Genomic DNA, 22,605 nt, shown 5'->3' with positions numbered 1-22,605 from the left:
AAGTAATAAGAAAGTCAGAAATGACAGAAATTTTTAGAATTTGTCAATTTTCTGATAAAATTGTTTCTCTTTACTTTAAGTCATGACCTGTCTTAAAGATGCATTCCACAAATTAATGGGACAAATAAGTGAGATATACTAAAAGATGTCTACTGATGCCTCCTGCCAAATGATAGCAGACATCTAGTAGCTCTGTTAATCTGAAGCACTTCATGTGCCAGGTGTGGTGACACACATGCCTTTACTCCCAGCACTGGGGCAGGGGTAGGTGGATCTCTGCCCCTTGCAGCCAGCCAAGTAGTAGGCCACATAGTGAGGCCCTGTCTCAAAGCAAATAAATTAATTAAATATTTCCTGAAATGTAATTTTTAATTTAGTAACTTTGAGGTAAATCAATACTACCTTTATGTAGATGCAAACTAGAACATTTAAATGAATTGCCCACCAGGACTCAAGTGAAAGATCAGTAAAAAGGGAAATTTTGGTATGTGTTATAGTGCTTTCCAAGCAAACTGATTATTTTTCACCAAGTTCTATGTGTGTGAAATTCTCTTGTTTACAGTGCATGGTGATAAACATGATAGAGTCAAGCAGAAAGCATTCGTGGAGCCATATTTTAAAGATAAAGAGAGGTAAGTGGTCTTACTTAAATTACCATTGTGATTGGAAATGCAGTAGAGCTGTCTTTGTCAGTCTGTAAGCTATTCCATTGTTGCTTTATTAAAATAAATAATTTATAAGGAGACTGAGACCATCAAAAACTATATAGTTAAAAAAACAAACAAAAAATCCTGTCTCAAAAAAAAAAAAAAAAGAGAGAAACCAGCCCATGGTCATGCATGCTTGTAATGGAGGCAAAGGCAGGTGGATCTCTGAGAGTTCGAAGCCACCTGGTCTACAGAGTAAGTCCAGGACAGCCAGGGCTGCACAGAGAGACCCTGTCTCAAAAACAAAAACAAAAAGAGGAGGAGGAGAAAGAATAAATCATTTAGAGCCAGACTCATATCTCTCATACCAGCACTGGGAGACTAAGGCAGAACAGTTGCACATTTGAGACCACCCTGGCTATACAGTCTGTTTTGTTTTGTTTACAAAAACAAAAAACAAGACAAAACAAAAACAACAATAAAACATCATCTATGGGGCATGAGGGCTGGGAGTAAGCCCAGTGAGTAACATGCTAGCAGGCACGAGGGCCTGAGTTCAGATCCCCAGCACCCTCATGAAAGGCCAGCCCCGGCCAGCGCTAAGGTGGGCCTGGGGCCTTGCTGGGCAGCCAGGGATCTAGCTGAGGTTCAGTTAGAGACCCTGCTGGAGAAAGCCGAGGACACTGTTGGATGAGTAGGAAAGAGGGACACTTAGATATGATCAAAATACACTGCGAGATTTTCAAAGAACAATGAAAAGTTTGTTTGAAGGCATGCTGATGTCCACCTGTGACCTCCACATGTGCTCTCATGGGCAAGCGCGTGCACGCACATTGCCTTTTACTTGTAAACAAAGAGGCTCGACAAATTGTTGCATCTTCACTTCTTATAAGCCTCCTGGGACAAACAGTTCCCTGGATATTTTTTTTACAACTTCCTTATGTCTGATAGAAATACCTGGGGCTAGGCTGGAGAGATGGCTCAGTGGTTAAGAGCACTGCCTGCTCTTCCAAAGGACCTGAGTTCAATTCCGAGTATCCACATGGCAGCTCACAACTGTCTGTAACTCCAAGATCTGACACCCCTACACCAAGGCACATAAATTAAAATTTAAATAAAATGTTTTTGTTTTTGTTTTTGTTTTTAAAGAAAGAAATACCTAGGGCTAAGGAGAAGAGCATTTCTCCACGGGGCCTGAGTTTGGTTCCCAGCAGCCACATCAGATGGCTCACAGTTGACTGTAACTGTAGCTCCAGGGCGTCCACCCCCCTGTAGTGGCCTGGGAGAGGCACAGCAAAACACACGTGTGGGGGGTACTCTGCAGCAAGGGATGCATGTTATATAAGCCTTTCTCTACTTCACCAGTTTTTATTTAATTTTATATCCTAGAAATTAGTTGACTTGTAAATAACAATAGGTTTGTGGGTTTTTTAGCTGTGTTAGGTGACTTGTTCTCTAGCAGTGAGTACCTTGGCTCTTCATCTTTGAGACATCTAGCTTACTGTGAGGTTACAACGTAGGAGCTTCTATTTTAGTTGTTTTCTAGACATTCACTGATTTTTCAAATATGAGTTGTTTCATCTCTGAAGTTCCTGGCTACCATAAGTGCATTCGGGTAGAAGCATGGTAAAGGTCTCAGTTATCTTGATTGCTCCTCCTCCTCCTAGTGGACTAGTTACTTGTCTCGTTGCTATGACAAGATACCTAAGAGTAACATGGAAAAAGACAGGGTTTGTTTTGGCTCACAGTTCTAACATGCAGGTCATGGTGGGGTGTCAGAGCAGCAGGAGCGGAGCTGCAGAGCATGATGGATGCTAGTGCTCAGCTCTCTTTCCCTCTACACTGTCTGGGCCCCATGGACGGCATCACCCACAGCTACTCAGTACTCCAAGGCACACAGAGGCTACGCTGACTTAGTTCCTCAGAGACGTGCCTGGAGACTCTTGAGTGAGTCTAGCCTCTGTCAAGTTGCCAGAATTATACATCACACCTGGTGCCTTGCCTTGTGCTGTGCCTTGCTTCTAGTCTTCTAGAGAATTCCTTTGCTTATATTATAGTCAGAGGAAAGGATATGGTAAAAATGGGCTCTCCATAAACCTAGATTTCATGAAGTCTTTGAAAAAATACTGTGTAGCAATGTGTTTATCCATCCTCTCATGCTCTCCCTTCTTTAATTCACACATTACCCTAGAGTTGGGGAGGTTCTTAAAAGTTAAAACAGAAGGCACCTATAGCTCAGTGTAGTTAGAAATAGTGTAATTACAGTTTGTTTTGAAGAAAAATGCTTTCCAAGTAAAGGGAGTTAATAATCAAATATTCAGAAGAGTAGGTGTGTCTCCAAGAAAAATCATTTCAAAAGTCATCTTTTATGTTTCTGAGCATTTATAACTCATCATGTAGTTGTCTTCTATGAACTTAGATTTAAATATGTGTGTGTGTGTGTGTGTGTGTGTGTGTGTGTGTGTGTGTGTGTGTATGTATACAAAGCACTAAACTAAGAAGGGAACCTTTAAGAGGATATTCTTAAGGGAAGGAGTAGGGAAGTAGAGTAAGCACCTGTGACAGCATAATGGACGGGGCTCCTGACAGAGAAGACTGCCCAGCAAGCACGGGAAGTGAGGCTGGAGGAGCACTAGAGGGAGGGGCGGATGAGAGCGTGCACGAGGTGGAGATGAGGGTGCAGGAGCACTAGAGGGAGGGGCGGATGAGAGCGTGCACGAGGTGGAGATGAGGGTGGAGGAGCACTAGAGGGAGGGAGCGGATGAGAGCGTGCACAAGGTGGAGATGAGGGTGGAGGAGCACTAGAGGGAGGGGGAGGATGAGAGCGTGCACAAGGTGGAGATGAGGGTGGAGGAGCACTAGAGGGAGGGGGTGGATGAGAGCGTGCACGAGGTGGAGATGAGGGTGGAGGAGCACTAGAGGGAGGGGGAGGATGAGAGCGTGCACGAGGTGGAGATGAGGCTGGAGGAGCACTAGAGGGAGGGAGCGGATGAGAGCGTGCACGAGGTGGAGATGAAGCTGCAGGAGCACTAGAGGGAGGGGGCGGATGAGAGCGTGCACGAGGTGGAGATGAGGGTGGAGGAGCACTAGAGGGAGGGGGAGGATGAGAGCGTGCACGAGGTGGAGATGAGGCTGGAGGAGCACTAGAGGGAGGGAGCGGATGAGAGCGTGCACGAGGTGGAGATGAAGCTGCAGGAGCACTAGAGGGAGGGGGCGGATGAGAGCGTGCACGAGGTGGAGATGAGGGTGGAGGAGCACTAGAGGGAGGGGGTGGATGAGAGCGTGCACGAGGTGGAGATGAGGGTGGAGGAGCACTAGAGGGAGGGGGAGGATGAGAGCGTGCACGAGGTGGAGATGAGGCTGGAGGAGCACTAGAGGGAGGGAGCGGATGAGAGCGTGCACGAGGTGGAGATGAAGCTGCAGGAGCACTAGAGGGAGGGGGCGGATGAGAGCGTGCACGAGGTGGAGATGAGGGTGGAGGAGCACTAGAGGGAGGGGCGGATGAGAGCGTGCACGAGGTGACACCATGAACCTGTTACTCTGTATGCTGACCTGCTACTAGTATAAAAATTCTTGGAATATAGTAGGCATTTAATAAATACTGGAAAGGAATCATTTGTTTAACTAATATATAGAAGGACATCTTAAGTAAAATGAGTGTTTTGGGGGGAGTATTTCTCTTCTGAGTTTTTATAGTTTTAATTCATATTTTAAACCAGAAATCCTTCTAGTAACAAGTAGGTTATCTTTCATTTCCTTTTTTTTTTTTCCTCCAGAGACACTAACATACAGAATTTTCCTCATATTGAGGTAGTTCGGAAAAAAGAGGAGAGAAGGAAATTGCTTGGACACACGTGTAAGGAGTGTGAAATTGTAAGTGTTAATGGAGGTGCTTCTTTTGAAGTATGACTTCATAGATTACAAGTGCATGACTTAAAAATCACAGCAACAGATCTTGTTTATATTCAGAAACCTTGTTTGATATAGCTAGGGCCAGCATATATTAGTTAGACAGAAACAACTGAAAGTGAGCGCCCCCTACTGAGGCCTAGCCTAATCCTTTTTAAAGCTGCATTTGCTTAGGTAGTGTGGAGTGGGGCACAGGGAGCACAGTAGTCAGAGCTCACCTGTGGGAGCTGGCTTTCTCTGCCACCATGTGGGTGCTGGGGACTGCGCTCAGGCCCTCGGGCATGGTGGGCCACAATAACCTGCTGAGCCACCGTGCAGAGACCCTGCACACTGATTCTTATGGCTGGCTCAAGACATTATGTGCCACTTTCCTTTTCCACAGTTACGTGCAAATGCTGACATACCTGCACCATTTAGAGAAATTGATACTTGTGCAGCAAACTAACGTTCTTTTCACTGTCAGGAAATAAGGTGTGCCCATGACTTTACAGAATCAGTACAACTATAAGCCCTGTTTTCCTCTGAGTTACTTTTTATCTCAAAATAGTAAAAATAAGCTTTCTTTCATCCTTAGAACACATATTTTTTCCTTTTTTACACTGGCTGTCTTATGCTAAAAAAGTCAATACTAATTATCCTATTAATATATTGTCTCAGACAGTTCTTTTAATCTTAAAGTGTGCTGTTTTTATTTTTTGTCTCACTATCTATCAGCTGTCAGACGCCTCCTTCAACATCTAAGTTTCTCCTCTATATTTTCCTATTAACTATAATCAAAGCACATTAAAATAGCATGCATTGGTTACGGTAAGGACTTGGTGCAAACGTGCTCTTACTCACAGCAGGAGTATAGCCTGGGACCCTGTTTTGAAAAACAATTTGGCAGTTGTTGTAGTTACTTTCTGTAGCTGTGATGAATCATGATGAAAAGCAGCTGGGGAGGAAAGGGCGTGTTTGGCTCACACGTGAACGCCACAGTTCCTTCACGGAAGGGAATCGGGACAGGAACTCACACAGGCAGGAGCCTGGAGGCCATGGAGGAGTGCTGCTCATTGGCTTGCTCCGCCTGCTTTCTCATAGCCCCCAGGGATGGCCCCTCTCCAGTGGGTCACTAATTGAGAAAGTGCCCCAAGGGGTTGCCCGCAGGCAGCCTGATGGGCACATTTCCTCAGTTGACGCTCCTCTTCCACGTGTATTAGCTTGCATCAAGTTAATAAAGCAACCAGCTCATCAGTACACATCTTGTACTTATATCTTGAAATTTCATAGCACAAACATTGTTAATCTGCTTTCCTTCTCTATAATCACTTCCTTTCTTGCTGTTCAGCCATTGAAAATGATTGTTTCTTTCATTTTATGTAGTTCTGCTAGTTATTTACAGTAAAAGTTTTTTAAATAGTAAAAATAAATTAATCAAGGTACAGATATTATGTACTTAAATGTAATCTGTACTTGCTGTTTGTAAATATATCCCAATGTCTATTCAAAGTGTATTTTTAAAAGTGTAGGGTAGAAGGATCAAGAGGGTCCTAGAAACCTACAAGTAGAACATTATGATAGGCAGATTTGGGCACAGGGGTCCCGCTCAAACTAAGGCACCAGCCAAGGACAATACAGGCGGTAAACCTTAAACCCCTACCCAGATCTAGCCAATGGACAGAACACTCTCCACAGTAGAGTGGAGAGTGGGATATTACTTTCTCACATACTCTGGTGCCTCACCTTTGTCCATGTCCCCTGGAGGGGGAGACCTGGTGGCACTCAGAGGAAGGATAGCAGGTTACCAAGAAGAGACTTGATACCCTATGAGCATATACAGGGGGAGGTAATCCCCCTCAGTCACAGTCATAGGGGAGGGGAATAAGGGGAAAATGGGAGGGAGGGAAGAATGGGAGGATACAAGGGATGGGATAACCATTGAGATGTAACAAGAATAAATTAATAAAGGAAAAAAAAAAGGTGCAGGGTAGTGACCACACATATCACATGTGTAAAAACAAATGTGTTTTCTACATTTAGTTCTTATACTTCAGGACACAGTCTCCCACATGTCTGAGTTGGGTTTGCTTTGGTTTTTGTTTTTGTTTTTTTTTTTTAAGACTTATTTATTTATTATTTAATACATATTCTGCCTGCATGTGTGCCTGCCCGCCAGAAGAGAGCACCAGATCTCATTATAGATGGTTGTGAGCCACCATGTGGTTGCTGGGAATTGAACTCAGGACCTTTGAAAGAGCAGTCAGTGTCCTTAACCTCTGAGCCATCTCTCCAGCCCCTGGTTTGGTTTGGTTTTGTTTTTAAGGAAAGATTTTAGTTGCTCTCTATGCTCTTTGCACATATCAGTAACTTACCTTTCAGCAAATCCTGCTGATTTACCTTCAGAACATTTCCTGTCATAGTCACTTGCTTCTCTCCACACCCACACATATGCAGACCCATCCCAGCCTGGTCTGCTGAAGCGCTCTCTGCCTTCCTTCATTCCCTTCACCTCTCAGAGCCTGTCAGAACGTGAGCAAGAAGACAGTCCTCATACGCTCACCTCCGTATTTCCCCTTCTTTCCTGTTCTTTTCTTTTCTTTTCTTTTTTTTAATCTCCTATATACACTCCTAAATGAATACAGTGACCATCTCGTCTATTTTTTCCTACTTTTAGAATAAAAGTTAAATCGGGCCAGTAGTCTGCCAGTACCTTTGACTGTCTTCTCAGCTAAGTAGAACCCAGGCCGAGGGCAGTTTCCTGTTGCTGTGCCAGCAAGGGATGGTGATTGTTAGTCAGGGTTAGGATACAAGCTGCATCTCACTTATGAATCAAGCAAGCATTTCACATTATCAGCATGGAATGTTTTATTATTATTATTATTATTATTATCAGTTACTAAAATACCATCAGTAAGCATTATTTCCTTAGGATCTTTAGTTTAAATGCTTTCTTAGTTTCTAGTCTATAGTAAGTAAACAAGCACTCTGTTATTTCTAAGTGGAAATTTTTACCTGTTTTTATTGTTAGTATTATGCAGATTTGCCAGCAGAGGAAAGAGAAAAGAAGTTGGCTTCCTGCTCAAGACACCGATTTCGCTACATTCCACCCAACACACCAGAACATTTCTGGGAAGTTGGTTTTCCTTCTACTCAGACGTGTCTGGAAAGGGGTAGGAATATAGATTTCAGTATTTTAGATTTTTAAAAAAAGAAATGTTGTATAGACCTAACTTTGAATATAAACCTATAACTCTCTTTGTCTTGAGCTGTACGTTAGGAGCTGCTTCTGCAGCTTGCAGGTGACCTCCTGACTAGGAAAGAGGGTCTTTCCCCTGCTCTGTTCATTTACTTGGCATTGACACTGCTAATAACCACTTTGCCATTCAGATTTCAAAAGCGGTTTCATCCCTAGGTTAGAATGTTGACATGCAGCCAGTTTGGCACTTACATTTAATATGCGTCATCAAAGCTAATTTTTGGAGTAGTGATTTTTGCTCCTCAGTGTCACCATGTTAAAAATAAATGGCTATACTGAGGTTTTATGAAAAGGGATGTATTTTCCCTTATAGTATAATAATGTTCAGATTATAATTTGACTATGAGGTCTATGACATTTAATTTATTTGTAGACTTTTGGTCTTAGGCCAGTATTCTAAGTTACATATCTCTAAAACCTTTACCCAGAGAAAGATATAACAGTAAACATGTATCAAATGATAAAATGACCAGTAGACTTTCAGTTCAGCTTCACCCTGTTACATTGTTTTCAAACTTACTAAAGATTGACTTGTGACTTGCACCTAAAGGTCACCCTCACTTTTCAAAAAGTTGCAAATATTAAACTGTAAGAAAAACACAAAATCAGCCAGGCACTGTGACACACACCTGTAATCCCAGCCCTTGGGAAGTAGACACAGGTGGATCTCTGTGAGTTCAAGGCCAACCTGGTCTACAGAGTGAGTCCAAGACAGCCAGAAGTACACAGAGAACCCTGTCTCAAAAACCAAAAAGCAAACCAACCAACAAAAATTCCAAGTTAATTATGTAATGGATATATGCTGAAAGAAATGTGGTTTTTGTTGTTTGGTGTTAAGATAGGGTCTCATGAAGCCCAGGCTGGGTTTGAATTCCTAATCCTCCTGCCTACACTTCTCACGTGATGGGATTACAGACATGGGCCACCATGCTCATCTGTGCTGAAAGAGGTGCATGTTGGTAATGCAGTTCTACAGTCATAATTTGTTTTTCAGGATACATCAAAGAAGAGTTTGATCTTTGCCCTCGTCCCAAAAGACGGCAGCCTTACAACGCAGTGTTTTCTCCGAAGGGCAAGGAACAGAGGACCTAGATGTTGGAGTAAAAGCATGACAGAAGACCGTCTTTTCTATTTTTCATTTTAGTTATTTATAGTTAAAGTTGTAATAAATATTGATCTTTGATTTTTTTGATTTATAAATTGATTTATAAATGAGTTTTCTATTAAAAATGTTTTAAATGGCATTTACCTACCATACAGTAACTATTTAATATGAGGATGTGTTGTTTTGGGACTGTTTGTTTGTTTGTTTTTTAACGCCTTTAAGCAATAAGACATTTCATTTTGCACTCATTATTTACTTGATTTGGTAATTGCTTTTGAGATAAGGATTTGTTCCTTATGAGTCTCCCTGTGCTGTCTCCTTTGGTGTGGACCTGCGGCCTGCCCTCCTGGGATTCTTTGTGGGTTTTCAGTTGTCCGTTAACCTGCAGTAGATCATACCAGGTTTTGACATTCAAGTGGGTTTGGTGTTATTTTGTTTGTTTGTTTGTTTTGGTGGTTGTTGTTGTTTTGGTTTTTTGAGACAGGGTTTCTCTGTGTAGCCTTGGCTGTCTTAGACTCAGTTTGTAGACCAGGCTGGCCTTGAGCTTACGGAGATCCACCTGCCTCTGCCTCCCGAGTGCTGGGATCACAGGCTGCGCCGCTGCTCCCAGCTTGGAGTGTTCATTGTTTTAAAGGCGTGGGGCTAGCTTTCACTAGTCCTTCTAGCTGTGCAGCATCTTCTGGATTGAAGCAGGCGCCGCACTGGAGTAAGTTCCCTTCACAATCATCACAAGTGTCAGTAGCTGCAAGTAGCCTATCGTCTGGCCTGCTCCTAACACCTGTCCAGCAGGGAGTCCAGCTTGCCACTTGTTCTTTCACCGCATATCTTCTATTAGCTGTTCAGGCTAAATCTGTTGGGTGCCTCTTTGCCTGATGCCTCACATGCACTGTCTGACCTTGCTGGGCTGACTAACGTTGTGAAGCACAACAGTTTGCCCTCAGAGTTTTTTGTAGCTTTATGTTCCTGTAGGTCCAGTGGTGTCTTGAGTTAACTGGCTACCTGTGTCTTTTTCTACATTACTGTAACCATATCTTGCTGGTATGTTATGTAAACCAGAGTACAAAAGACTAAAGAGGATGCCAGGGTAAGAGCTAGGTAACCTCGGACACAAACTCTTCCAGAAGCTGAGACATCCACAGGCTAGGAGTTTGCGTGATCTTTGGGTGTAAACAGGGTGCAGCAGAAATGTAGTATCTGCCTCCAGTAGACTTTTCTTTTTAAAAAGCAGCCTTAGCAGAGGAAGGTTATGTGTGTGATAACAATGTGACAGCTGTCTAACCCATTAGCAGTTAACTTCTTTAAATTCTGTCGGCTCACCCTGTGTAAGGTTAGGGAAACCGATGTCACTATTCCTTTTATCTGTTATCAACCAGCCCTATCTTGAAGTTACCAAGTAAACACTTTTTCCAAAACCACTTGAGCTAAAAGACACTGAAGTGCGAGTGGAAGTTCATGACACAGTGCTCTCTCTGGCTTTTGAAAGACAATGTGAGCCAGGCGTGGCGACGCACGCCTTTAATCCCAGCAGTTAAGAACACTGCCTGCTCTTCCAGAAGACCTGGTTCAGTTCCCAGCACCCACATGGCAGTCCAGAACCATCTGTAACTCCAGTCCCAGGGCACCTGAATCCTCGTGGCCTCCATGGGCACCGGGCACATGGCACACAGACATATATTTGGGCAAACACCTGTATTTTTAAAAAATAAAATTAGGCTTTATATATTTGTAAATGACTTGTGTCTGTCAGGTGCTAGATGGTATTTCTATATAAATATGTTCATCACTCACTGACTATGTAGTTATAGGTAACTTCAGGTTGCCTAGAAGCTTTTTAAAGTTGAAGCACTCTGCTTCAGATGCTGGAAATATGCAGAACCTATTTATGAGCACTTAGCATTTGAGTAACTTCTGCCTTTGATAAGCATTCTGATTAAACCCCTTGAAACTTAAGATTTTCTATAGCAACTATTTAAATGAGTTAATCAGGAGTACCTAAATATATGTAGAAGATAATATTACAGTGATGGGGCAGTGTGTAAAATAATTTTTAAAACTACTTGAGCAATTAAAAAAAAAACCTTGTTCTGCAACAACCATCTGCACAGGTTGCTGCTTGAGAGCTCTAAACTTGGTTGCGTAGTTAGCACGAGGCATTCACAGAAAATTTAGTTATACATCCCCATCCATCCCCAGCAGTGCCCAGAGACACCTTGTTGATAGTGTTGTTCATTCAGAGTCAGAGCAGGTGGCAGTCCATTGTTCATCCTAGCTTGATGGCTGGCATGGTGACCAAAGCTGCTTTATATCTAGAACTCATAAAAATTAAATGCAAGCAGTGCAGGAGGGGAAGGGCAGACCTACAGACCACCATGCCACTCACAGACTTGCCCTCCTGTGCTCATGGCACAGTGGGCCACAGACAACCACTTGCCACCAAGTCACACAGCAGGGACAGAGAGTGTTGCCCAGTGGCCTGCCAGCTGTGTGACCAGCCTGCAACAGGAGCCACCGTAGTGCACAAGTGTGTGGTGGACAGGTGGGCGAGAAAGAAGTGGAACAACTTGAGCATTGTGAGATGGAACTGGGGACGTGAGGGTGTGGAGCTGTTGCATATAGCCAGCCAGCTCAGCCCTACCTTGAGGTTCCACCTGAGCTGCTGCTGAAGACCATATCTGGGCCCATGGCTATGCAGCAGCAGAGGTTGGGGTTGATGTCCTGTGAGGGCTACCACCAGGAGGTCCAGGGGATGTGCAGAACTGGCCGCACCCCTCACTAGCCGTGATGCTCTGGAGAGCTAGCACTGTGCCTCAACCAGACAGCCCAGTGGGTGAGCCAGCCTCAGACTGTGAGAGTGAGAGGAGAGCTGACCCCACCACTCAACTGCCATAGGGTGGCATGGGCACGGAGGTGATGCCCACCCCACCCCACCTTCAGCAGTTGAAGAGCTAGCCCTGCCCTCAACAGCTGTAGCACTGGGGAGATGAGACCCTGTGTCTCACCTAGACAGCACAGCAGAGCTGACACTGGGGTCGGGTGTGTGTGTGCAGGTGAGCCAGCCACAAGTGGTAGAGCTGGCCTCGCTACTCTTCTGCTGTTAGGTGGTGGGGGTGATGTCCTTCCCCACCCTTGCCCCTCACCACCTGTAGCAGTTGGGAGAGCTGGCCCTGGGGTCATGAGAGTGGGTCAGCTGGTCCTGTCTGTCAATGGCTGCAGCATTCAGGAGAGGGGGTAAGTCATCCCCAAGGACAAGAGCACAGGAGTCGTCCCCACCAGCCATCTACCACAAGGTGACATTGGTGCAGAGTGGTGCTCTCCTCCACACCGCCTTGCTACCTGTAGTAGGCAGGAGAGCTGGCCCCAAGAGCAGGAGAGCTAGTCCTGCCCCTTCATTGGCTGTAGCGCTTGCAGGAGAGGGCCCTGCATCTCACCTGTGCAGTACAGTGGAACTGGCAAAGCAGGTGTGAGCCAACCAAAAGGGTGAGAGGCAAGAGAGCTGGCCCAAACCTTACCCAGGCTGTAGCATCTCGGCTGGCTCTGGAGGCAAGGGTGCAGGTGAGCCTGTCCTAAAGGTGTGAGAGCCAAGAGAGCTGACCCTGCCTCCTGCTAATGGCAGCATGGGGTGGTCTATCTAGTCAGAGCATTGCTGGAGAACTTAACTCTGGTGGTGTGGATAAGGGAAAGCCAGTGTACTGACCAGCTCTGCTACCACCCAGGCCCAGACCCAGGGCCCTGAGTTGGCTCACCCCAAAATCTGTGTGTGCGGACAGTTGGGATGTGTGAAAGGGCCCATATTGCTGATCTAGAGCTTCAGGGTCTCCATGACACAGGATAACCAGGAGGAGTCCCAATGAAGATCCAATATTGATGGAGCCAATGATCTCAAACCAGGCCAGTGACTCACTACAATGACCATTGGCAAGTGAGGATATGTGGACAGAGGGACATACTGTGGGACACACTGTGACATGCTAAGTTTCCATGATGAGATATTTTGTTTTGTTCTGTTTTGGGTTTTGCTTTGTTCTGTGGAGCGGAAGGGAGGGGGGGGGGTGTTGGAAGGGAGGTTGCAGGGATGAAGGGCAGAAATGCAATGGGGAGATGAGTAGGACCGGGGTACATGATGTGAAACTCAAAAATAATAAAAAAAAAAAAACCTTTTTAAAATAATCAGTTATTGGGGGGGGGGGGGCTGGAGAGATGGCTCAGAGGTTAAGAGCACTGACTGCTCTTCCAAAAGTCCTAAGTTCAATTCCCAGCAACCACATGATGGCTCGTAACCATCTACAGTGAGATCTGATGTCCCCTTCTGGCAGGCAGGCACACTGTATACATAATAAACAAATCTTTTAAAAATTCATCTAAGGCAGAAAAAAATCAGTTATAGAAAGAAAAATGTTACATAAACCAAATGACACCACTTCATTCATTTGACAAGTATTTACCAAAGCCTTTATCCTTACCCAGCAGTCAAAACACAGCCAGGCTTAGTGGCATATGCCTTTAATCCCAGCACCCAGGTGTGAAACCCTGGTGGTAAGTTGAAGTCTGAATTTTCCAGATAGTCTCTGAGCCCAGTCTGTAATGGTGGCTTCCCTTTCTCCACAGAGATCTCTCTTACCCTGATAGGAGGAGCCTCAGATCTTGTAAGGAGCAGCGTCACATAGCCCAGGGGGAGATGACAGGCTCTCCTGATAGAACCTGTTCAGCAAGCACCAGAGAATTCCTGGAAGTGCCCCACCCTATGCTAAGGAGATGCTAGCCTTCAGCAAATGGCTTTTAACTGTACCTAGCAGTTCTTCCCTCACACATAGGATAATTTTTTAATTAATTTATTCATATTACATCTCAGTTGTTAGCCCATCCCATGTATCCTCCCATTCCTCCCTTCCTCCCACTTCCCCCTACTCCCCTCCCCTCCCCTAAGTCTGTGTCTGAGGGGGACCTCCTCCCCCTGAATATGCTCATACGGTATCAAGTCTCTCCTTGGTGACCTATTATCTTTCCTCTGAGTGCCACCAGGCATCTCCATCCAAGGGACATGTTCAAATATGGGGCACCAGAGTTTGTGTGAAAGTTAGATCTCCTTCTCCACTGAACAGTGGAGAATGTCCATCGGCTAGTCCGGGTAGGGGTTCAAGGTTTACTGCCTATTTTTTCCTTGGCTGTTGCCACAGTTTGCGGAGGACCCCAGGGCCCAGACTCTGTAGTTTTCCAGGACCCACTGGATCCTTCTATTTCCTCTTTCTCCCAGGCTTCTCACACCTAAAGTTTCAATAGGATGTCCTCCCCTCTTACCCACTATCCTGGTAGGTACAGTTTTTCATGGTGACGTACACCTTGGACTAGTGTCTCGATATAAGTGAGTATATACCATTTAGCTCTTTTTGCTTCTGTGTGAACTCACTCATTATGACAATTTCTAGTTCAATCCATTTGTCCACAAATTTTGGAAATTCCTTGTTTTTAATAGCTGAGTAGTATTCCATAGTGTAAATGTGCCACAGTTTCTTTATCCATTCTTCTATTGAGGGACACGTAGGTTGTTTCCAAGTTCTGGCTATTATGAATAAGGCAGCTATGAACATGGTTGAGCATATGTCCCTGTTGTGTGGTAGTGCATCCTCTGGGTATATTCCAAGGAATGGAATAGCTGGGTCTTGAGGAAGCCCTATTCCCGTTTTTCTGAGAAAGCACCAGATAGCTTTCCAAAGTGGTTGTACTAGTTTGCATTCCCACCAGCAATGCAGGAGTGTTCCTCTTTCTCCACACCCTCGCCAGCATGTGGTGTCAGTTGAGTTATTGATCTTAGCCATTCTGATGGGTGTAAGATGGAATCTCAGTGTCGTTTTGATTTGCATTTCTCTGATGACTAAGGAGGCCGAGCATTTCTTTAAGTGTTTCTCAGCCATTTTATATTCCTCTGTTGAGAATTCTCTGTTTAGCTCTGCGCCCCATTTCTCTATTGGGTTATTTGGTTTGGTGATGTTTAATTTCTTGAGTTTATATATTTTGGATATTAGACCTTTGTCAGATGAAGAGTTGGTGAAGATCTTTTCCCAGTCTGTAGGCTGTCGCTTTGTTCTCTTGACAGTGTCACCTGCCTTACAGAAGCTTCTCAGCCTCATGAGGTCCCATTTATTAATTGTTGATGTTAAGGCCTGGGCTGTTGGTGTTCTGTTCAGGAAGTTGTCTCCTGTGCCTATGAGTTCCAGACTCTTCCCCACTTTTTCCTCTAACTGGGTTAATGTCTGTGGTTTTAGGTTGAGATCTTTAATCCACTTGGACTTGAGTTTTGTGCATGGTGACAAATAGGGGTCTAATTTCATTTTTCTACATGTACACATCCAGTTAGACCAGCACCATTTGTTGAAGATGCTGTCGTTTTTCCATTGAATGGATTTGGCTTCTTTGTTGAAAATCAAGTGAGCAAATGTGTGTGGATTCATCTTTGGGTCTTCAGTTCGATTCCATTGATCCACTAGCCTATTGCTGTGCCAGTACCATGCTGTTTTAATTACTATTGCTCTATAGTACAACTTGAGATCAGGTATGGAGACTCCTCCAGAGGATCTTTTATTGTATAGGATTGTTTTTGCTATTCTGGGCTTTTTGTTTCTCCATATGAAGTTGAGAATTGTTCTTTCAATATCTTCAAAATATTTAGTAGGTATTCTGATAGGGATTGCATTGAATCTGTAAATTGCTTTTGGTAAAATGGCCATTTTTACTATGTTGATTCTTCCAATCCACGAACAAGGTAGATCCCGCCATCTTCTGATGTCATTTTCAATCTCTTTCTTCAGAGGTTTAAAGTTTTTTTCAAATAAATCCTTCACTTGGTTGGTTAGGATTATTCCTAGATATTTTATATTGCTTGTGGCTATCGTGAAGGGAGTAATTTTTCTAATTTCTTCCTCTGCCTGTTTGTCATTTGTATATAGGAAAGCTACTGACTTTTTTGAGTTTATTTTGTATCCTGCCAGTTTGCTGAAGGTGTTTATCAGCTGTAGGAGTTCTCTGGTGGAATTTTGGGGGTCACTTATATACACTATCATATCATCTGCAAATAGGGATAATTTTACTTCTTCCTTTCCCATTTGGATCCCCTTGATCTCCTTTTGATGTCTTATTGCTCTGGCTAGAACTTCAAGAACTATATTAAAGAGATATGGGGAAAGTGGGCAGCCTTGTCTGGTCCCCGATTTTAGAGAGATTTCCTTGAGTATCTCTCCATTTAATTTAATGTTGGCTATTGGTTTGCTGTATATAGCCTTTATTGTGTTTAGAAAAGTGCCTTGTATTCCCGATCTCTCCAGAACTTTAAACATAAATGGGTGTTGAATTTTGTCAAATGCTTTTTCTGCATCTAAAGAGATGATCATGTGGTTTTTCTCTTTCAGTTTGTTTATATGGTGGATTACATTGATGGATTTCCGTATGTTAAACCATCCCTGCATTCCTGGAATGAAGCCTACCTGGTCATGGTGAATGATGTCTTTGATATGCTGTTGTATTCGCTTTGCGAGTATTTTGTTGAGTATTTTTGCATCAATGTTCATAAGAGAAATTGGTCTGAAATTCTCTTTTTTTGTTGGGTCTTTGTGGGGTTTAGGTATCAATGTGACTGTGGCCTCATAGAAGGAGTTTGGTAATATTCCGTCCATTTCTATCTTTCAGAATAGCTTGAATAGTATCGGTATTAGCTCCTCTTTGAAGGACTGGTAGAATTCTGCGCTGAAACCATCTGGCCCTGCGCTTTTTTTGGTTGGAAGACTATCAATGGTTGCTTCTATTTCTATAGGCGAAATAGGGCTATTTAATTTGTTTATCTGGTCTTGGTTCAATTTTGGTAAATGGAATCAGTCGAGAAATTTGTCCATTTCCCTTAAATTTTCAAATTTTGTGGCATAAATGTCTTTGAAGTAGGTCCTTACGATTCTTTGTATTTCTTCGGTGTCTGTTGTTATGTCTCCCTTTTCATTTCTGATTTTGTTAATTTGGATAGCGTTTCTTTGTCTTTTAGTTAGTTTGGCTAATGGTTTGTCTATCTTGTTAATTTTCTCAAAGAACCAGCTCTTGGTTTTGTTGATTCTTTGGATTGTTCTCTTTGTTTCTAATTTATTGATTTCAGCCCTGAGTTTGATTATTTCCAGGCTTCTACTCCTCTTGGGTGTTTCTGCTTCTTTTTTTTCTAGGGCTTCCAGATGTGTTGTTAAGTTGTTTATGTGGGATGATTCCATTTTCTTTTTAAAGGCACTTAGTGCTATGAATTTTCCTCTTAGCACTGCTTTCAATGTGTCCCACAAATTTGGATATGTTGTTCCATCATTTTCATTGAATTTCAGGAAGTCTTTTATTTCTTCCCTTATTTCTTCCGTGACCCATGAGTCATTAAGTAGAAAGTTGTTTAGTTTCCACGTGTTGGTATGCTTTTTGTTATTTCTATTGTTGTTGAAGTCCAGCCTTAGACCATGGTGATCTGATAAGATACAAGGTATTATTTCAATCTTCTTGTATCTGTTGAGGTTTGCTTCGTGACCAACTATGTGATCAATTTTAGAGAACGTTCCATGGGGTGCTGAGAAAAAGGTATACTCCTTTGCGTTTGGGTGGAAAGTTCTGTAGATATCTGTTAGATCCATTTGATTCATGACATTGGTTCATGAGGTTATTTCCTGGCTTAGTTTTGAAATCAAAGTCCTATCCTTGAGTGAAAGTGGGGTGTTGAAGTCTCCCACTATTAAACACATAGGATAATTAAGTACTGTGTTCTTCTAGTGATAGGACCCTGTGTTACTGCATGTAAATGAGGTGCTGTAGCACTGCATGTAGATTAAGTATCCTGGCACCTCTAGCCCCAGTGAATCTGACTCAGTCACCCTCAAACCCCTCCCCACTGCCTAACGTTTGTAAGTAAAGGCTTGCTGGCTTGCTCTAATGTGCTCCCACCACTCCTCCACCATGGCCATCTGAACCCCATTTATTCTGGGAAAGAACCGACACTAAACACTCAGGACTTGACTGTCGGTCAAGGCAGTCAGGGCAGCGATGGCAGAGCTGCTGTGGCAGTGGCCGGAACCTGCTCTGTCACCCCCAGCTATGTGCCGATTGCTGGTGAGGCGCCGCTGGGCCTGGGTCTCAGCAGACTTGCCTTCTGACTGGTCTCAGTCTTCTGCTCAGCACGGCACAAAGAACTGTGACACTTTTGGTATTGTCACTGGCATGGGGGGCTCCTCAGTCTCCATTGCTGTCAGATAGCAGCAGTCTCATTCTAAAAGAGCTAAACTGTAACACCCAGGGATTTTCCACCTCCCCCAGTGAGACCCAGAGCCTTGATGGGCACTGAAGGACATCCAGGAAGCAGAGGCAGGTGGATCTCTTGGCTTCCAGTCCAGTCTGATCTATAGAATGAATTTCAGGACAACCAGGGCTACAATAGAGAAACCCTGTCTCAGAAAAACAACAAACAACAACAAAAATACAAAGCTTTCTTTTTTCTTTCAAAAAAGCAAGGTTTTAAGAAATGTGTCTACTACACAGAGAGACCCTGTCTCCAAAAACAGAAAAGAAATGTGTCTAAATATTCTATTTCATTGTTCCTAGCACCTTAACAAGCATGAATTTAATTGGGAAAAAATGTCACTTGTAAACTAAACATGTGAATTTTAACACATTTTACATTCAGGTGTGTGTGTGTGTGTGTGTGTGTGTGTGTGTGTGTGTGTGTGTGTATGTGTGTGTGTGGTTTTTTTTTTACAAAAGACAACATTTAATTGGGGCTGGCTTACAGTTTGAGAGGGGCCGTCCATTATCATCATGGCAGTGTCCAGGCAGAGAATTCTGCATCTTGATCTGAAGGCAGCAGGAAGACACTGGAACACCCACTGGACATAGAGACCTCAAAGCCCGACCCCACAGTGACACACTTCGTCCAACAAAAGGCAAAACCTAATAGTGCCACCCCCACGAAGAGCCAAGCATTCAAACACATAAGTCTATGGGGCTAAACCTAATCAAACCACCACATTCCACTCCCTGGCCCCCACAGGTTTGTAGCCATAACATAATACAAGCTGCATTTTGTCCAGCTTCAAAAGTTGAACCAAAGCAAGACCGAAAACCAGCCAGGTAAACTCCAAACTGCATCTCCATGTCTGATGTCAAAGTGCTCTTCAGATCTCCTACTCCTTTTATCTTTGTTGACTGTTAAAGTATGTTTTATTTACCTAGTGTAATTGTTGTCTCAGAGACTACTTTCTCTGTCTGCTAACTTAGGCCTAGTCCTGGAGGCTTCTAGCCTCCATACAATCTAATGTAGGCCTAGAATGTTCTCAGTCTTAGAACAGCTAAGAGTTCAGAAAGGCTCCCCTCCATGCTGACTGGTTAAATCTGGCTTCTCTTAGATTCTGACTGAATTGCTTTGCTTGACCTCAATCTGTTCTGACCTTCTGGCTCCTCACTCTCTGGCTCTTCTGTCATTTGTGATTCTCTCTCTCTCTCTCTCTCTCTCTCTCTCTCTCTCTCTCTCTCTCTCTTTCTCTTTCTCTCTCTCTCTGTCTCTCTCTCTTCAACCTATCTCTGTAAAACTCTCTCTCTCTCTCTCTCTCTCTCTCTCTCTCTCTCTCTCTCCCCTTCTCCCTCTCCTCTTTCCATCCCTCCCTCTCCTCTCCCTCCCTCTTCTTTCTCTCCCTCCCTCCCTCTCCTCCTCTCTCCCTCTACTCTCCTCTCCCTCCCTCTCTCTCTCTCTGTCTCTCCCTCCCTCCCTCCCTCCCTCCCTCCTTTTCTCTGCACTGCTCCTTCCTAACTTACCTTCCTCCTCTCTCCTGAGAGTTAGGTGTATTTATTTAGTCAACTCTTTCTCTAATTTGTCACTTTGTCTGCCTCTCCCTTAGTCATCACTCTCAAGCATGGATGACAAACTCCTTCTACGAACTAACCTTGTTTGGGGTTAAAGGTGTGTGCTAAAGACATGTCTGTATTCCATCCAGAGTAGCCATGTTGCTGGATTAAAGTCCCACTACAATTGGCTGCAACACAGTTCTTTCTCTTGGGCTGGTTCCACTCCCTGTTAGCAGCCTTTCTCAGCAGGTAGCCCATAGGCCTGACATCTGTAACGTCTTGGGGTCTCAAGGACAACCCAGGCTTCACCTTCACAGCTGCTGCTGCTGCTGCTCTTGGTGCTCATCCTCCCATGCTACCGACATCTCCAAAACAGTGGGGTTCTCTGCTGCAACTGGGCTGCACCTGTAGCCTCTCCTAGGCTCTCCTCATGGCGCCAAGCCTGAGCTTCTTTCCATGGCCCTGTCGGTCTTGGGCCTTCAACTGCCACTAAGGCTGGCGGCACCTTCGCCTTTCTTGGACTCTCACAGTGCCAAGTCTCAGCTGCTCTCCATGACTCCGTGCCTTCAAAACCAGTACCACCCAGGGGACTTTACCAAGTCCAACTGCCAGCACAGGGCACAACCTCGGCCACTTCACACACTGGTCTTTCTGGGCCTCCATGCAGGAACACTCACCCCTGCATATTCCTGCCTTCAGTGGCTTCAGTGGAATTTCAGAGGGAAATTCTATCCTTAATCTAAAGCTGAACCACATGGCCAAAGCTGCCAAGCTAGGCCTGGAACATGGTCTCCCTGTCCCATTACATCTTCGCCAGCTTTCTGTTTTCCATTCCATGGTTTCCTTCACTGCCTAAGCTTGGTTGTCCTGGAACTTGCTCTGTAGACCAGGCTGGATTTGAACTGAGAGATCTGCCTGCGTCTTTATCCTGAGTGCTGAGGTTAAAGTTGTGTACCACCATGCCTGGACCTAAGCTTTTCTTTCATTCCTTTTCATTATAGATCTTTGTAAGCAAGGCCACTATGCCTCACAATCTGGAGTAAAGGTTCATCCACATCAAAAGCATGTGCCATCCCACCTCAAGATCTGGACCACAGGTGTGCTCTCCATTTCTGGATTGTAGTTCATTCCAGATACAGTCAAGTTGACAACTGAGAGCAGCCACGACAATTCACTTCTTGCCCACTTGACACACAGTCATATTTCCTTATGTCCAAATGAAAACAACAACCAGTCATAATAAGTCCTATCGTGATATACCCATCCCTCATATAACTGCAAATGCAGTACATTTAGAATGGGGGAAATTTTCCCCTTCCAACATCCCTTTCACAAGGTGGAAGCTTAGCTGGGTGGGATCTTGCCCAAGGTCACTACTCCGTTAATTCCATTTAATAGCTTTAATCTCTTTATCTCTGTGGACACAGGATTTAGCTCCATTTCACTTTCTGGAGCCCCTTTAACCCTTGATTCATACATTTTGTATTTTTCCTGACTCAGTTCGCTATGTTTGATCAAAATGCTGCTTGTAAGAGTGGACCACAGGACAGAGTCTATACTAGCTTTTTCTGAGATTTTCTTTTGCCAGTGCAATTAATCTCAATCTCTTCGCCTTAGTCTTAGGCAGACTCTTCAGACGAGGACAAAAGCCTACATTTTCACCAAAATAACACGAGAACAATTCTGTAGGAAACATACTAAAATTCTCCTCCTCTGAAACCTCTTGAGCCAGGCCCCCCCCCCCCCGTTCAAATCTCATTCCATACCACACTGTCTGCCGTGCATCTACTAGATGGCCCACTTAAAGCATTCCAGTGCTTTCCTAATCCAAAGTCCCAAAATCCACATCCCTCCCAAACATGGTCAGGCCTATCACAACACCACCCCCTCCTTGGTACCAACTGAGGGTTTTATTGCCGTGAAGATGCAGCATCACCACGGCAACTCGTTTGTTTGTTTGTTTGTTTGTTTTTCGAGACATGGTTCTCTGTGTAGCCTTGGCTGTGCTGGACTCACTGTGTAGACCAGGCTGCACAGCCATCGCCTGCCTCTGCCTCCCGAGTGCTGGGATTAAAGGCGTGCGCCACCACGCCTGGGAACCACGGCAGTTCTTACAAAGGCAAACATTTCATTGAAGATGGCTTACAGTGTCGGAAGTTTACGCCATTATCATCATGCGGGAAGGATGGGCGCTCATAGGCAGACATAGTGATGGAGGAGTTGAGAGTTCTACATCTTGATCTCCAGTTGTATGTGTGTATATATGCCTGATGTACACATGTATGTATATACATAATTTATTTTGATTTCATGTGCATTAGTGTTTTGCTGGCATGTATGTCTGTGTGCGGGTGTTGGATCCTGGAGTTACAGACAGTTGTGAGCTGCTGTGTGGGTGCTGGTAATTGAACCCTGCCTGGGTTCTCTGGAAGAGCAGTCAGTGCTTTTCAACGCCTAGCCATCTCTCCAACCCAAAATCTTTTTTGTGGTTGTTATGTTTTTCTTTTCCCAAAATGCGGTGTAAGACTCGTGTCGGGAGAGTCTTTTCCTGGAAGCCCCAATGAGAGACAGAGTACAAGATCGATGCAAAGGCAAGAGGCTTTTATTGATCTGTCACAATGGGGTCTACCTGCCTTTGGGAAGGAGGAGACCCAGAGCAGCAAGGGCTGTGGGTTTTTATACCCTTTACAGAAGCAGCGATTAGTAGAAACTTGATTGGCTAGCAGGGTGACTTTAAGCTGATTGGCTGCGTGACCAGGGCTAAGCGAGGGGACCAGAGCCAGGCCGCAGGAGGGACTTTTTCCGTTTGTTCTGGTCACTGTGACTTGTAGCTCTGATTGGTTGCCCACCCCACCCCCCCGCCCCTCCCC

General features: G+C 44.4%; 1 protein-coding gene across 4 annotated transcripts in view; it reads left to right on the top strand.

Moving 5' to 3' along the window:
- The window catches only part of RBBP8 (RB binding protein 8, endonuclease), a 91,588-nt gene extending 82,553 nt beyond the window's left edge, over window positions 1–9,035 (top strand). For all 4 annotated transcript variants that reach the window (XM_084780717.1, XM_084780715.1, XM_084780716.1 and 1 more), the window contains 4 exons: window positions 563–632; window positions 4,424–4,520; window positions 7,564–7,705; window positions 8,786–9,035. In XM_084780717.1, coding sequence (XP_084636843.1) covers window positions 563–632; window positions 4,424–4,520; window positions 7,564–7,705; window positions 8,786–8,883 — 407 coding nt within the window. In that variant the 3' untranslated portion in view covers window positions 8,884–9,035. The remainder of the gene's footprint in view (window positions 1–562; window positions 633–4,423; window positions 4,521–7,563; window positions 7,706–8,785) is intronic.
- Window positions 9,036–22,605: the final 13,570 nt, after the last annotated feature.

Source organism: Acomys minous (assembly GCF_964271855.1).
Source record: "Acomys minous genome assembly, chromosome: 4".
Classification (NCBI taxonomy): domain Eukaryota; kingdom Metazoa; phylum Chordata; class Mammalia; order Rodentia; family Muridae; genus Acomys; species Acomys minous.
Note: the sequence above shows the minus strand (reverse complement) of the source record. Positions and strands in the feature narration are given on the sequence as shown.